The 13974-nt window shown below is 36.8% G+C and overlaps 1 protein-coding gene across 2 annotated transcripts; it reads left to right on the top strand.

Annotated features, from left to right (window-relative positions):
- Positions 1–333: 333 nt before the first annotated feature.
- LOC311282938 (cytochrome P450 4V2-like) lies at positions 334–13427 on the top strand. 2 transcript variants are annotated; one of them, XM_084397067.1, is made up of 11 exons: positions 334–559; positions 7321–7433; positions 7990–8075; positions 8223–8413; positions 9111–9180; positions 11075–11201; positions 11310–11483; positions 11571–11673; positions 11810–11944; positions 12555–12734; positions 12819–13427. In XM_084397067.1, the coding sequence occupies exons 1-11, from the start codon at positions 367–369 to the stop codon at positions 12980–12982; spliced, it is 1536 nt and encodes a 511-aa protein (XP_084253193.1). In that variant the 5' UTR covers positions 334–366; the 3' UTR covers positions 12983–13427. The 2 variants fall into 2 exon arrangements, with proteins under 2 accessions (XP_084253193.1, XP_084253192.1); XM_084397066.1 differs by lacking the exon at positions 334–559 and adding an exon at positions 5992–6259.
- The last annotated feature ends 547 nt before the right edge of the window (positions 13428–13974 follow it).

Genomic DNA, 13974 nt, shown 5'->3' with positions numbered 1-13974 from the left:
CTTCAATGAAAACAGCGCATTAATATAGAATGGTGATTAAAGAGAGGAACTACCTGTGCATTAAACGGTTTGATTGCACACCTTCCAGCCAATCAGAATCGAGTATTCAGACAGACCTGTGTGTGTGTGTGTGTGTATGTATATATATAGAGAGAGAGAGGTCTTTGTCATTTCTATTCCATGATAAATAAATAAAAATTGTGGTCATATGCTTGTGCAGAATAAACAAGGAGAGTCATTTTGTTTATTTGAAAATCTAAGCACGTCCCATGTATTTAGGGGGATGTACCTACAACATTTTCAAGTAGTCATTTAGAGGATGAGCTCTGGAAAAGCACTGCACGAAACATCTTACTAAACATCAAAATGCATGTGGAAGTTGGTGAACTGTTAAACGGATTTCTCTTTTTTGTCTTACTTCTACTTGTTTTGACTTTCACAACATATCAGTTTTTTAAAGATTACTTCCACAAATGGAGAGCACTAAAACCTGTCCCCGGGATTAGTCCAACTTACCCTTTCCTAGGCAACGCGCTCAATTTTAATTCTAACAGAAGAGGTAAGTGCAAAGTTACAATACGATTATTAGGCTACCGTTACAGGATATAATATAAAACATAATATAAAATAAAGTAAGATATAATAATTTAGCAGCTTTATGCCACCTTTTTAAATTGAGGCATATAAAAATAATTAGCCTATTCTATTTATGATTAACGTGTGCATGATCTATAAGTAGCTTACAGTATCTAACTACGTTAAACTTAACACTAATAATAAAGACAGCAATAAAACATTTAAAACGATAACCTGCCCTCCAATGAGCTTCAGTGTTTTGTCTGTCCCCTGACGACCCAACAAGACTTTCACGCGCACAATGCCTCCCTCTCCCGCGGAGCTGAATAACTGCAACTCTGATCACCGTATCCTGGCAACCTAGACATTTCTTTTGTCATGCTTTAACGACGGAGGAAACTTGTAGCCAAACTTCACGTTATGCTTTGCACGCAGGCACATAAACAAACTATAGCAACATTTCAATGCAATATTCGCATTCTTAAATCCAGACGCCCTTAATTACAGCCACAACTTTCACCAATGTAAAAATTTCACAATTGTGTCTCAACACGAAATTGATGTGAAAATTCTAATCGTAAAACTGCTGTCTGCTGCCATACCTTTAGGTAACCTGTGATTTTTTTTGCCGTCCGCTCCTCTCTTTTTCTGTGGGGTTAGAATTGTTGCATTATTCCAAATAAATAAATGAAGATCCACAAATAAATGTAAAGAGTTTCACAAAAATTAATAGAATTCACAAATAAATTAAGATTTGCAAACAAAAACAATATTTACTTACAAATTTGACTAACAATACTTACAAATGTTTTATGTCACAAACACAACTCTGAGGCTCATGAAATTGGTAGGCTACAGTAAAAGATGTTTAAATGTGGATTTTGTTAGACCATTTTTATTTTTCGTTTGCACTTTATTTTACAGTATGTGCACTTACTTGTACTTACAGTGTAGCCTGCTTACCTGGTAAGGTGGGCCTAACTACGTGGTTAATGTTAGGTTTAGGGGTAGGTTCAGAGTTTGTACCTAGTTATACTATTCCCAGTTATTGTGATTACTATAATAAGTACATAGTATGTACATGGGGAACAGGACTGTGAAATAGCGTGCTACATGCTTTTCTGTTCTATCTTGAATAATGTGACGCTTCCATAACCCCTTGTTCCCATAACAGAAATGTTAAAGGGATAGTTCACCCAAAAATGAAAATTCTGTCATCATTTACTCACCCTCAAGTTGTTCCAAACCTGTATGAGTTTCTTTGTTCTGCTGAACACAAAGGAAGATATTTGGAAGAATGTTTGTAATCAACAGATCTCGGTCCCCATTGACTACCATAGTAGGAAAAAAATATACTATGGTATAGTCAATGGGGACCGAGATCTGTTTGGTCACAAACATTCTTCCAAATATCTTCCTTTGTGTTCAGCAGAACAAAGAAACTCATACAGGTTTGGAACAACTTGAGGGTGAGTAAATGATGACAGAATTTTCATTTTTGGGTGAACTATCCCTTTAAGCGTTGTTTCTCAGGCATTTTCAAAGGCTCATAAAATATAATACTGGCTTGGCTTGATACACAGTCTAATGGTTTAATGAAATCCAAATTTTAAACATCTTTTGCTGTACCAATTTTATGGACCTTATGCTTCCTATTTGAGCAAATGCAGATTAATGAGCAAAGTTATGCTGCATTCACGCCATGTCGTAATTACCTTAGTCTGAAGATGACAACATGTGACGTTATATTCTGAGCTATTCAGAATAGCAACTTATTTGTTTCTATGGCACCACTATCAACACCTAAATGAATTCCCATCTTATAAGCTGTAATTACGAGCTCTACGAGGAAGTGAGCGCTTCTTACAAGTTGAAATCACGTAATTGCGGCAAGTACAACATGGCGTGAATGCACCTTTATTTTAGGGCAAGACCACCCTGATTTTGAAGACTTGTTGGAGCATGAGCGTGCTATGAGTGCAGTGCACATGGCTGTTATTTGATTGGCTTAATGGTGGGTGGATTTCACTTATTTGTGGATTTGTCTGCACGTCTTGACGCTAGAAGTATTTCAAAATCCACAAATGCGTGCGGGGACCTACAAATGCACAGAAAGCGATTCACAAATGAATGCCAGGCAGAGTTGTGTTTGTGTCATGAAACACATCTGTGAATACTGTTTTTATTTGGAAATCTCTTTTAATTTTTTTGTGAATTTTATTAATTTTGTTAAACTCTTTACATTTATTTGTGAATCTCAATCTATTTATCTGGAATAATGCAACAATTCTAACCCCTTAGAACACAATCTTTATCTTAATCTATGAGCTCAGTATGAAAACTTAAAGTCAATTGTCTACCTTTTTACCATGCAGTAACGATCAAGAAAAAGCATGTGCAGAGTTTTGTGATTACCTAATCTTTATTGCTGTTCATTTCGCCTTCATTTTTAAAAAGGTATGCCTAGAAATATTTGCAGACACAAGAATAGTTCCAACTTGGAAGTCATGCAAATTCAGGAGTGGCATGGGCAGACTATTGCTGAATTCACACCATGTCGTAATTACCGTAAATTAAGCTCCATATGCTTACGAATTGCTCTCGCTGTATTTTGATGACATACACTGATTGGTCTGCACAGTCTTCTACTTCAAGTCAAACTCACACTAAAATCTACACTGGTCAGGTGCCTCAGTGGCCACGTAGTACAAATTGTACCTCTCAGAAAATTACGAGTTAACACTTTGTAATTACACGTTCTGCAAGCACCTGAAGACTTTTTACAGTTCAGAATCATTACGGTAATGGCGTGAATGTAAACAAATTTTACTCCAGGATATATTGTAGCCTACAATGTCTTTGCAATGATCCAAAAGCATTGTATAATGTATTAAAGGAATAATATGTAAGATATGGTTCTCTTTCATTTTCGAAATTTTTTACATGTGACGGGTGTGTTCTTGGTTTTGTTCGTTTACTCTGTTAGTGCGATTGCTCTGTTAGTGCGGCTCATTTGAATGCATGAGCGCTGCCATGGTGCACACCAAACAAGTGGCCTGAGACTCTTGAAAAGGTGGGTCTCGGCCCACTTACAAACAAACTCTGGTGCGGTTCAACTGAAATATGAACTCAACACAGACCAAAGGCATCTAAACAAACCAAAAAACAGGACTTGATGTCACACAAATGCGACCCTAAGGACAGCATTCTGTTTTTTCTTGTGATAGGAGCTACGTTGCCAATTACAGTACAGTACAGACAATAGAGTTTGGTCTCCTAGCAGCAGATCTTCGTTTGTGTGTAACGGAGGAATTCCTGGCATTGTTTTGACACTTTTACACATTTTATAAGCTCTTTGTGAGTTCTCAGCTGGTAAAAATACCATACTGAATGTTTGCACATACAATGAGTGCATTTAACCCAGCACACAGTATTGTTTTGGATGTTCTGTAAGTTCCGTGAAAAAAAAAAGGTTCGGTGTTAAAAATGACAGAATGCTAAACAAATCAGGAATGATTTATTTTTTGTTTTGGTCCGGACCAAAAGAACTAACCCAGATAGCACATGTACATCTTCAAGATGTCTTGTACAGACTCAGAGCCAGAGCCGTCGCATAGGCTGTGCGAACTGTGCCACCGCACAGGGCCTCGCGCCACTAGGGGGCCTCGCAATCCTGCAGATTTTTTTTATTTTTTTGGAAAAAAATTTGTTTTGTTTTTTTGTCCCCACCACTTTTTAAAACATCTCGCGGCACGAATGTACCAATTCTACAAATAAATAAAACATCTCCAGTTAACTGGCAGAGTATTCATTTCGTTCGTTTTTTTAAATAAGAGACGATCTAGCGCTGAAATGTGTTTTTTAAATCAAGGGATCAAAGTGGTCGTTGCCGCTCGCGCACACTGTCTTCACTAGGACGCGCGCTTCAATCAGTTCCGGATACTCAAAACATAATGCACACAAACGTGTCCATGCTTGATATACAACCACTAATGAACATAATCGGTTTTGATGAAAAAAAAAAACTATATGAGTGTGGATTCGAACCTAAAATCTCTGGCACGCTAGACGAAAGTTCTACCTCTGGACCATTCAGATACACATCAATAATATAGCCGGATGTATGTATCCACACGAAAATTCTCGAGCTGACTTGATGTAAAGCCACTCGTTGCACAGTTGATTTTTTTCCCTCTGAAATAAATAGCAAAAAGTCATAGCTGAGACTATGCATAATTATGCTGTATTATTCTACTTGATAAAAACGTATTGCAGCGAGATTATGCGTGCAATAGAACTAACGTTAAAACAGCTACGTCCGTTTGACTGTTATTCATGCGCAATTGAGCATCCACATCAATGAGCAGGGCCTCGCATTTCAAGTTCGCACAGGGCCTCGCACCCCACCTGCGACGGCACTGCTCAGAGCACACTGTCTGGAAAGCATATGCTGTGTACAAAAATCTGATAAAAATGTCTTTAAAAAGACAGTATAACATACATTCATAAGCATCTTAAAGAAATGTAGAATAAAAATGCACTCACATCAAATAGACGTCTTTGCGATGTACATGTGCTATCTGTAAAGATAATTGATCAGTTAGCACTATAGCTCTAAGATGTCCGCTAAAGGGCTCTTGATTTAGAAAACATCTGTTGTGTATAAACATCTGATCAGCATCTTTGAAAAAGCAGTTTTACATACATTCTAAATCATAAACATTTTAAAGACATTTTCTAAATGTCTATTTGACATCTGACAGGAAAAGTCTAAGAGACATTGCGGGTGAGCATATGTCTGCGTGATGTAGCCTAAAAAAGGACCAAGTGTGAAAACACATTTAAGGATGTGTTCACACTTGTTGATAGCACTTATACAGGCTACACTACGTGCTATCAACAAGTGTGAACACATCCTTAAATATGTTTTCACACTTGGTCCTTTTTTTAGGGGTCTTTTTGCTCGATATGCCGAGCACTCCAAACGATCTAGACTGAACCAACCCGAGAGCATCCTGGGATGTGGTCTGAGTACATTTAGCTAAAACGTAGGCCACATTGTGAACACAAATCGCTCTGGGCTCACTTGATTTAAATTTCGTGAATTGCATTTTATTTTGGTCATCAGATGCTTCTGTAATCAGTTAAGCTATTCATCATGGCTGATTCTTCTGGCAGATCTCTATACAAATGATTCTTTTGGGACACTTTGACATTCACTCTAACCGCTTCTATGCTTCAAACATCGTATTGTAGTCTATAGTCCTTCCAAAAATTCCCATTGGGACTTTCCCAACATAAACACACCAAACTTAATTTTGTAATTTCAAAGTACATTTTGATTTTGAACAGGTCTGCAATTCTTTAGTTATTTCAGTGGGTTGTACCAGCGCTTGTAGAATTATTATCAGGATGATCCAAAGTCCAGTAAATTCACTGGAGAGCTGATAGAGACACAGACGACTCGCTGGCCGTGCGTCTGCTGTCAAGATGGTCGTGTTTGTCGGTGTGTATACCTTTGGGTTCGTGGCCGCGGCAGTATGCGTTATTCTCTTGACACATATCACTTACCAGCTGCTGAAAAACTACCTGCACAACTGGAAAGAGCTGAAGCCCATCCCGGGCATTGGAAACACATATCCATTCATTGGGAACGCGCTGCAGTTTAAATCGAACGGGGGAGGTAAGAGCAGATTTATATCGGTCCAATAAAATAAAATACAATAAAAATACAAATATAATTTATACATGAAAATATTTTAAACTAAATTATATAAGGATGATAACAATCAAATGGGTAATTGATATGACATGTAAAGTAATGAGGCTACTAATGCACTGTAATATGCTATAATTCCTTGAACACTTTTTTTCCTAATATGTGTACTTCTTATCAATGCAGGTTTATGACATATTAATTGAAAGACTGGAGTATTGTATTTAAAAAATCAACTTCATTTGCTTTCAGTTCTGGCAGGTCATGTGTTTCTAGCAAATGAGACAGCCACATTTTCCCAATTCAAAAATATTTCTAATGAGAAATTACAAATGAGATCTTTTATTTTCTCAAAATGTTTTTCTTGACATTATTTGGAGGCTTGTTCTTAAATCTGATTCTCAATACTATAAAAGGGAAAACGTAAAATAAATGATGAACAGTTAAAAACACCTAAAATGTGCAGTTTCCCTTACCATATTTTAAGCCTGGGACTAGGCGTCCCATTTTTACTCTAGACTAAATATTTTGCATAAGCGATTGTGCAATAATTTTACTTACAAACCTTAGTTGAAATATATAGTTATACACTCTAAAAAATGCTAGGTTGTTTTAACCCAATGTTGGGTCAAATATGGACTAACCCAACGTTGGGTTAAAAATTTAATTTAAAAATGTACAAACCCAGCCGTTGGTTTACATTTTTAATGTAACCAATGCAATTTGTCCATTTTTAAATTGCATTTTTGTCCATTTTTGATTTTGTCCAAAATGCAATTTGTCCATTTTTAAATTGCATTTTTAACCCAACGTTGGGTTAGTCCATATTTGACCCAAAACTGGGTTAAAACAACCCAGCATCTTTTAGAGTGTAGTTGTGTCACCTTACCAGTGTGATTACTACCCCTAGTCTCTATTAAATTTAACATAAAAAGTCCATGTCCATGTTACTGTCAACGCCAATTGCACTTGACTTAAAGTAACCTTTCAAATGCATTAAAATAAAAAAGTTGAACACTTTCTTTCAGATTTCTTTTGTCAGTTGGTTGGCTACACAAATGAATTCCGGAATTCTCCTCTGTTTAAATTATGGATTGGACCTATCCCATTTCTCATCTTATTCCATGCTGAGACTATCGAGGTACTGTATTGTCCACTTGCATGTAGACAGAAAGACTCGCCTGTAATGGTCAGGGTCTCTGGCCTCAATATGAGCGAATGTTTGAAGATGAAGATAACCTTGGTTTGTGAACTTATCTGACACGACAAAGTTGATAACTATAACTAAAAAGATAATATATGATTGTTGTCTGCATAAAGAAATACATAGGAGGTTTAAGATTAGAAGAGAATATAGAGTATTAAAGTCCAATATGATAAAAAAAAGTGCAAATTTCACTGTGTATAAAAGCCACAAATCAGCAACAGGATGCCTCACACTTGTGAAAAAAGACAAGAACTGTGTTATGACACAGTCTTTAGGAAACCTAATTGTCAAATAAAAAGATTCAAAATGTTGCTTAATTTTATATTGCTGACAAAATGTTTCCATTGCAGACAAATCATAAATACTCAATATATCATCTAACCCTAGTGGTAACCCTCATGCAAAATTCAATTTATTACAAAGACAGTTTTACAAGTCCTCACTTCTCTGTTTTATATGTTGCTCTTGGCAACTCCTATCACATATACAGACACTGCTGAACAACCCTGTTCACATGGACAAGGCCTACGCATACAAATTTCTGCATCCTTGGCTGGGAACAGGACTACTCACCAGGTAAACTGTTTACTAACTTACTCTTAATAAAAGAGTAAACATATTAGTACTATCCCTTTACAAATAATTATCAAATTATCCATAAAGTAGATGTGAATAATATCCACACTGATGTCTTAAATACCCTTCTATTTTCCTTTCTATTAGTACTGGGGATAAGTGGAGACGCAGACGTAAGATGCTAACTCCAACATTTCATTTCTCTATACTAACTGAGTTCCTTGAGGTGATGAATGAGCAGGCGGAGGTGCTCATAGAGAAACTGGAGAAGCAAGCTGGAAAAGGGCCTTTCAACTGCTTTAACCACATCACTCTCTGCGCCCTTGACATCATCTGTGGTTTGTGTGATTTTCTGAGTACACTTGAACCTTGACCTGTTAACTGTCACCCCTCTTTTTGAGCATAGATCTGAACTTAAATTGTTATAATTCATGGTTTGTCTATTTTTAAAGAAGGCACTCAACAGATCAATGCAGAAATGAAAGCACTTCAAGTTTAAGTTTACTGTAAAACAAATGTAGCTACTAAACTAAACATTTTTCATTTATACAATATCTATCTATCTATCTATCTATCTATCTATCTATCTATCTATCTATCTATCTATCTATATATATAAATCATTTGGATTCTAAAATCAAAGCCGTTTCTAACCAAGTTATGGTTAAAATTGGTAGCTGATAACACAACATTTGAGCCTGCTAAAAGGTTATAAATGATAGTTTTCATGGTAATGCAATGTCCAATTTCAAGTCATGAATTTCAAGCAAGGTTTCGATTGATATTTACTCAAATGGCAATCAAAAAGGGCGTCAAGTGTCAAGCTACCCGCACACTGACTGATAACAGGCTAACGTTAGGTACTGATAGTCTAATATGTATGAAGGGTATAGATAATTTATACATTTTGGACTGATGTTAAAGGTACACGGTTTTGTGTGTTAATGGTGGTTTTAGTTTTTAGTGCTAATGACAATAGAAAGTACTTTGATGATGTGGAGCAAGTGTCAAAAACAGATCTTGTTTGCATTTCAGAGACTGCTATGGGGAAGAAGATCTATGCACAGAGCAACTATGACTCTGAGTATGTGCGCAGTGTGTACAAGTAAGTGTTTTTTTTTTTACATTAGTGTTAATATGGCAGGGATATCTAGGGTGGATATTAGACAGATTGGACTGTGCATCTGAGTACAAATCAATGCTGGTTTGTAACTGTGCAAATGACTGTGTGTATTTGTTTGAAATAGGGTAAAGGCCATGCAATGACTGTGTCTTTATCAAATGTGACCCTGGACCACAAAACCAGTCATAAGTCGCACGGGTATATTTGTGGCAATAGGGTCAAAATTATCGATTTTTCTTTTATGCCAAAAATCATTAGGATATTATATTTTTGTGAGTGGATGCAGCAAAATCGGCAACAGAAATGGACAACTTTAAAGGCGATTTTCTCAATATTTAGATTTGTTTGCACCCTCAGATTCCAGATTTTCAAATAATTTTATCTCGGCTAAATATTGTCCTATCCTAACAAACCATAAATCAATGAAAAGCTTAACAATTAACAATTAACAATTCAAAAAAAAACAAGTTTTGTGGTCCAGGGTCACAAATAGTCTGGAGTTGTATAGTCAGTGCTCTGAGAGTTTGAAAATACTTAAAATAATTCTAGCTTGAATTATTAAAGGGATACTCCACTTTTTTTTGGAAATAGGTTCATTTTACAACTCCCCCAGAGTTAAACAGTTGAGTTTTACCGTTTTCGAATCCATTCAGCCGATCTCCGGGTCTGGCAGTACCACTTTTAGCATAGCTTTATTTTTCCTATTTAAAACTTGACTCTTCTGTAGTTACATCGTGTACTAAGACCGATGGAAAATGTAAAGTTGTGATTTTCTAGGCTGATACAGTATGGCTAGGAACTATACTCTCATTCCTGCGTAATAATCAAGAAACTTTGCTGCCGTACCATGAGTGCAGCAGGCGTAATGATATGACGCAGCGTCTGAAAATAGGTCTAATCAGGTGTCTTCAATGTTGCCAATAATAAAAAAAATAGTTTAAAATGTTTTTACATTTTACTCATTTTAAATGGTTAACTTTTAAGGAATTAATTTGATCAATTATTACTCAATTCTAATTTGTTAAATTTAATTAATAATATTGCTTGTAATCTGTTGCCTCAATTTTATTGATTAGATATAGCGTATTCTTTTTTACAGTGTAGGTTAGACAAACTTAGTCCCGGTCACGTTGGAAGTTACTGAGCTGGGGACTATTTTCAGGCGCTGCGTCATATCATTATGCCTGCTGCACTCATGGTACTGCAGCAAAGTTTCTTGATTATTACGCAGGAATGAGAGTATAGTTCTAGCCATATCAGCCTAGAAAATCACAACTTTTCATTTCCTGTCAGTCTTAGTATGTAACTACAGAAGAGTCAAGTTTTAAATAGGAAAAATATTGAAACTCTTTGGTCATTTTTCTGAGAGAGATGCTAATGGTCTTGTCCGATTCAATGATCTATGCTAAGCTATGCTAAAAGTGGTACCGCCAGACCCGGAGTTCGGCTGAATGGATTCGAAAACGGTAAAACTCAACTGTTTGTGAGTTGTAAAATGAGCCTATTTCCAAAAAAAGTTGAGTATCCCTTTAAAGAACATAAATAAATAAAAAACATTATATATAGCATGCTATTCTAAACAGTTCATGGACCCTTTTCACATTTCAGATGTAACTATATTGAGTAAAAAATATTGAGAGATTGATTATGTTGGTCAGAAGAGAGAATGATGTGATATTTGCCATCACTCCCTTAGCCGTTATATAAGAAACACCCTTGCAGTGTTAATTTATTTTTGTAATTTACTGCCAAGGTAATTTAACACAAAGTTTACCGCGATAAATGTATATTAATTAACAGAAATTAAAATATGAAAAAAGGTTATGGATTTGCGATGTTGATAATTGTGGAAACAAGTCTCTTTTTTTCTCTTTAGAATGAGTGACATCATCACTAGGCGCCAGCGGATGCCCTGGTACTGGCCTGATTTTGTGTATAACTATTTTGGCGAAGGCAGAGAACACAACCGTAGTCTGAAGATCCTTCACTCCTTCACAGAGAGTGTGAGTGTCTATGTGTTATCCGTCCAAATTCATTCTAGCCAAGGCTGCATTCTGATCACCTGTGTGATCTGTGTGTGTGACCTGTCACCTGTGTGTTTTCTGATACAGGTGATTTATGAAAGGGCAGAGTACATCACCTACATTGAGTCCGACAGCGAATCAGATCAGGGGATGAAGAAAAGACGGGCTTTCTTGGACATGCTGTTGAAAACAACAGATGAGGATGGGAAAAAGTTAACTCACAAAGATATCCAGGAGGAAGTGGACACCTTTATGTTTGAGGCAGGAACTGTTACAATAACTTCATGTTAGAATGCTGTTATATCCTGATGGCTTTATTCCAAGTAGTATTTTTGCAACATTTTGCAGGGTCATGACACTACAGCGGCTGCCATGAACTGGGCCATACACTTGTTAGGTTCCCATCCTGAAATCCAAAGAAAGGCCCAACAAGAACTATTTGAGGTTTTTGGTGTGTTAAGTCCACTTGTGGTTCATAATACACAGTTAAACACCTAGTATAGTTGAAACATTGTTGTGTGGTAAAAGGACCTGAAACAGCTTGGAACTCATTTTAATAATTTTTGCAATGTGTGTGTGTGTGCCAGGCGAGTCTGAGAGACCTGTTAACACAGAGGATCTGAAGAAACTGCGTTATCTGGAGTGTGTGATAAAGGAGTCTCTGCGTCTCTTCCCCTCTGTTCCATTTTTTGCCCGAACCATCTGCGAGGATACACAGATAAGTGAGTTCCTTTTATTAGCCTTCCCTTCTCACATATTCATTCATTCCTTAAGTCATGCATGCATTGAGTAATGAGGAATTTCGTTAATTTACACCTTTTAGTATCTTTTTGTGTCCATTTTGATCTGTCTATTCATCAGTTAATAAAATTAATTCAGCATGAAATGGACGTTGCGATAGTCTTTTCTTCTCTGTTGTGACATATCAGAGTGAAATGGCTTCTCAAACAAGACAAAATGTAGTGCAAGACTTGATTTTGTCCATCTGGAATTGACTGGATTGTTGTGGTTTGCTGTTGCTGTGATCTCATGTAAGACAGGTGACAGGTTGTCCCACACTGGCGCCAGTAAATACGTCAGAAAAGAGATGTAATTGCAAGAAGTAGACAAAAGTTATTTTGATTAAAGATTATGAGGGCATAATCTTTTTCTTTCCACTGAAGCTACATTAATGTCATTATAATTATATTGTCATTATTTATATATTTTTAAAATAATGACAATCTCTTGGTTAGCTAGCCATTCCTATTATGAGAAACTATAAGGTTGGACATCTGACATGATATTTGTGTGTGTGTGTGTGTGTGTGTGTGTGTCATATGCCTTCTGTAGATGGCTATAAAGTCCCTAAAGGAACAAATGCCATCATCATAACTTATGCCCTTCACCGTGACCCACGCTTCTTCCCTGAGCCTGAAGAGTTCCGTCCTGAGCGCTTTCTCCCAGAGAATTGCGTCGGTCGACATCCTTATGCCTTCCTTCCTTTCTCTGCCGGTCTTCGCAACTGCATCGGTGAGACCTACACACAAACATCATACTTTTCATTGATTTATTATTCTAGCTCCCAACATTTTTTTTATGTTTCTGTGTATTCAGGTCAGCGGTTTGCTATAATGGAGGAGAAGGTTATTCTGGCTTATATTCTGCGCTACTTTAACATAGTGGCATGTCAGAAGAGGGAGGAACTCCGGCCACTGGGTGAACTGGTGCTGCGACCAGAGCAAGGCATCTGGATCACATTGGAGCGCAGAAAACGCTAAAACACACATAGCTAATAGTGTCATTAGAGTTCATTTGAAATGGCAAAAATGTAGAGCGTATGATTCAAACCTAAATGTAACCATAAAACCCAACCCTTGGGACCTACCTATTATTATTGTTCTATTGTTTAGATTTTGCCATCTTGTGCAAATCATTGTCAGAAGAGTGTGTTAACACAATTACAACACTCACATACACATGTTGATTTTCAGCAGTGAAACTGCTCTGTAACTGAAAGTACTACAAAACGATTTAGGAATTTACAAAATATACTATAATATACTGTATAATTTGTGTAATTTAAAAAGTTTTACAAAAATAACAATGACAATGAGTAAGAATGTACCTTTCTGTAAACAAATTTTACTCCAGGATATATTGTAGCCTACAATGTCTTTGCAATGATCCAAAAGCATTGTATAATGTATTAAAGGAACAATATGTAAGATATGGTTCTCTTTCATTTTCGAAATTTTTTACATGCGACGGGTGTGTTCTTGGTTTTGTTCGTTTACTCTGTTAGTGCGATTGCTCTGTTAGTGCGGCTCATTTGAATGCATGAGCGCTGCCATGGTGCACACCAAACAAGTGGCCTGAGACTCTTGAAAAGGTGGGTCTCGGCCCACTTACAAACAAACTCTGGTGCGGTTCAACTGAAATATGAACTCAACACAGACCAAAGGCATCTAAACAAACCAAAAAACAGGACTTGATGTCACACAAATGCGACCCTAAGGACAGCATTCTGTTTTTTCTTGTGATAGGAGCTACGTTGCCAATTACAGTTCGGTACAGACAATAGAGTTTGGTCTCCTAGCAGCAGATCTTCCTTTGTGTGTAACGGAGGAATTCCTGGCATTGTTTTGACATTTTTACACATTTTATAAGCTCTTTGTGAGTTCTCAGCTGGTAAAAATACCATACTGAATGTTTGCACATACAATGAGTGCATTTAACCCAGCACACAGTATTGTTTTGGATGTTCTGCAAG

Source organism: Rutilus rutilus (genome assembly GCF_951802725.1).
Source record: "Rutilus rutilus genome assembly, chromosome: 2".
NCBI lineage: Eukaryota > Metazoa > Chordata > Actinopteri > Cypriniformes > Leuciscidae > Rutilus > Rutilus rutilus.
The sequence above is the reverse complement of the archived record's forward strand: the minus strand, read 5'-3'. Positions and strand labels throughout refer to the sequence as shown.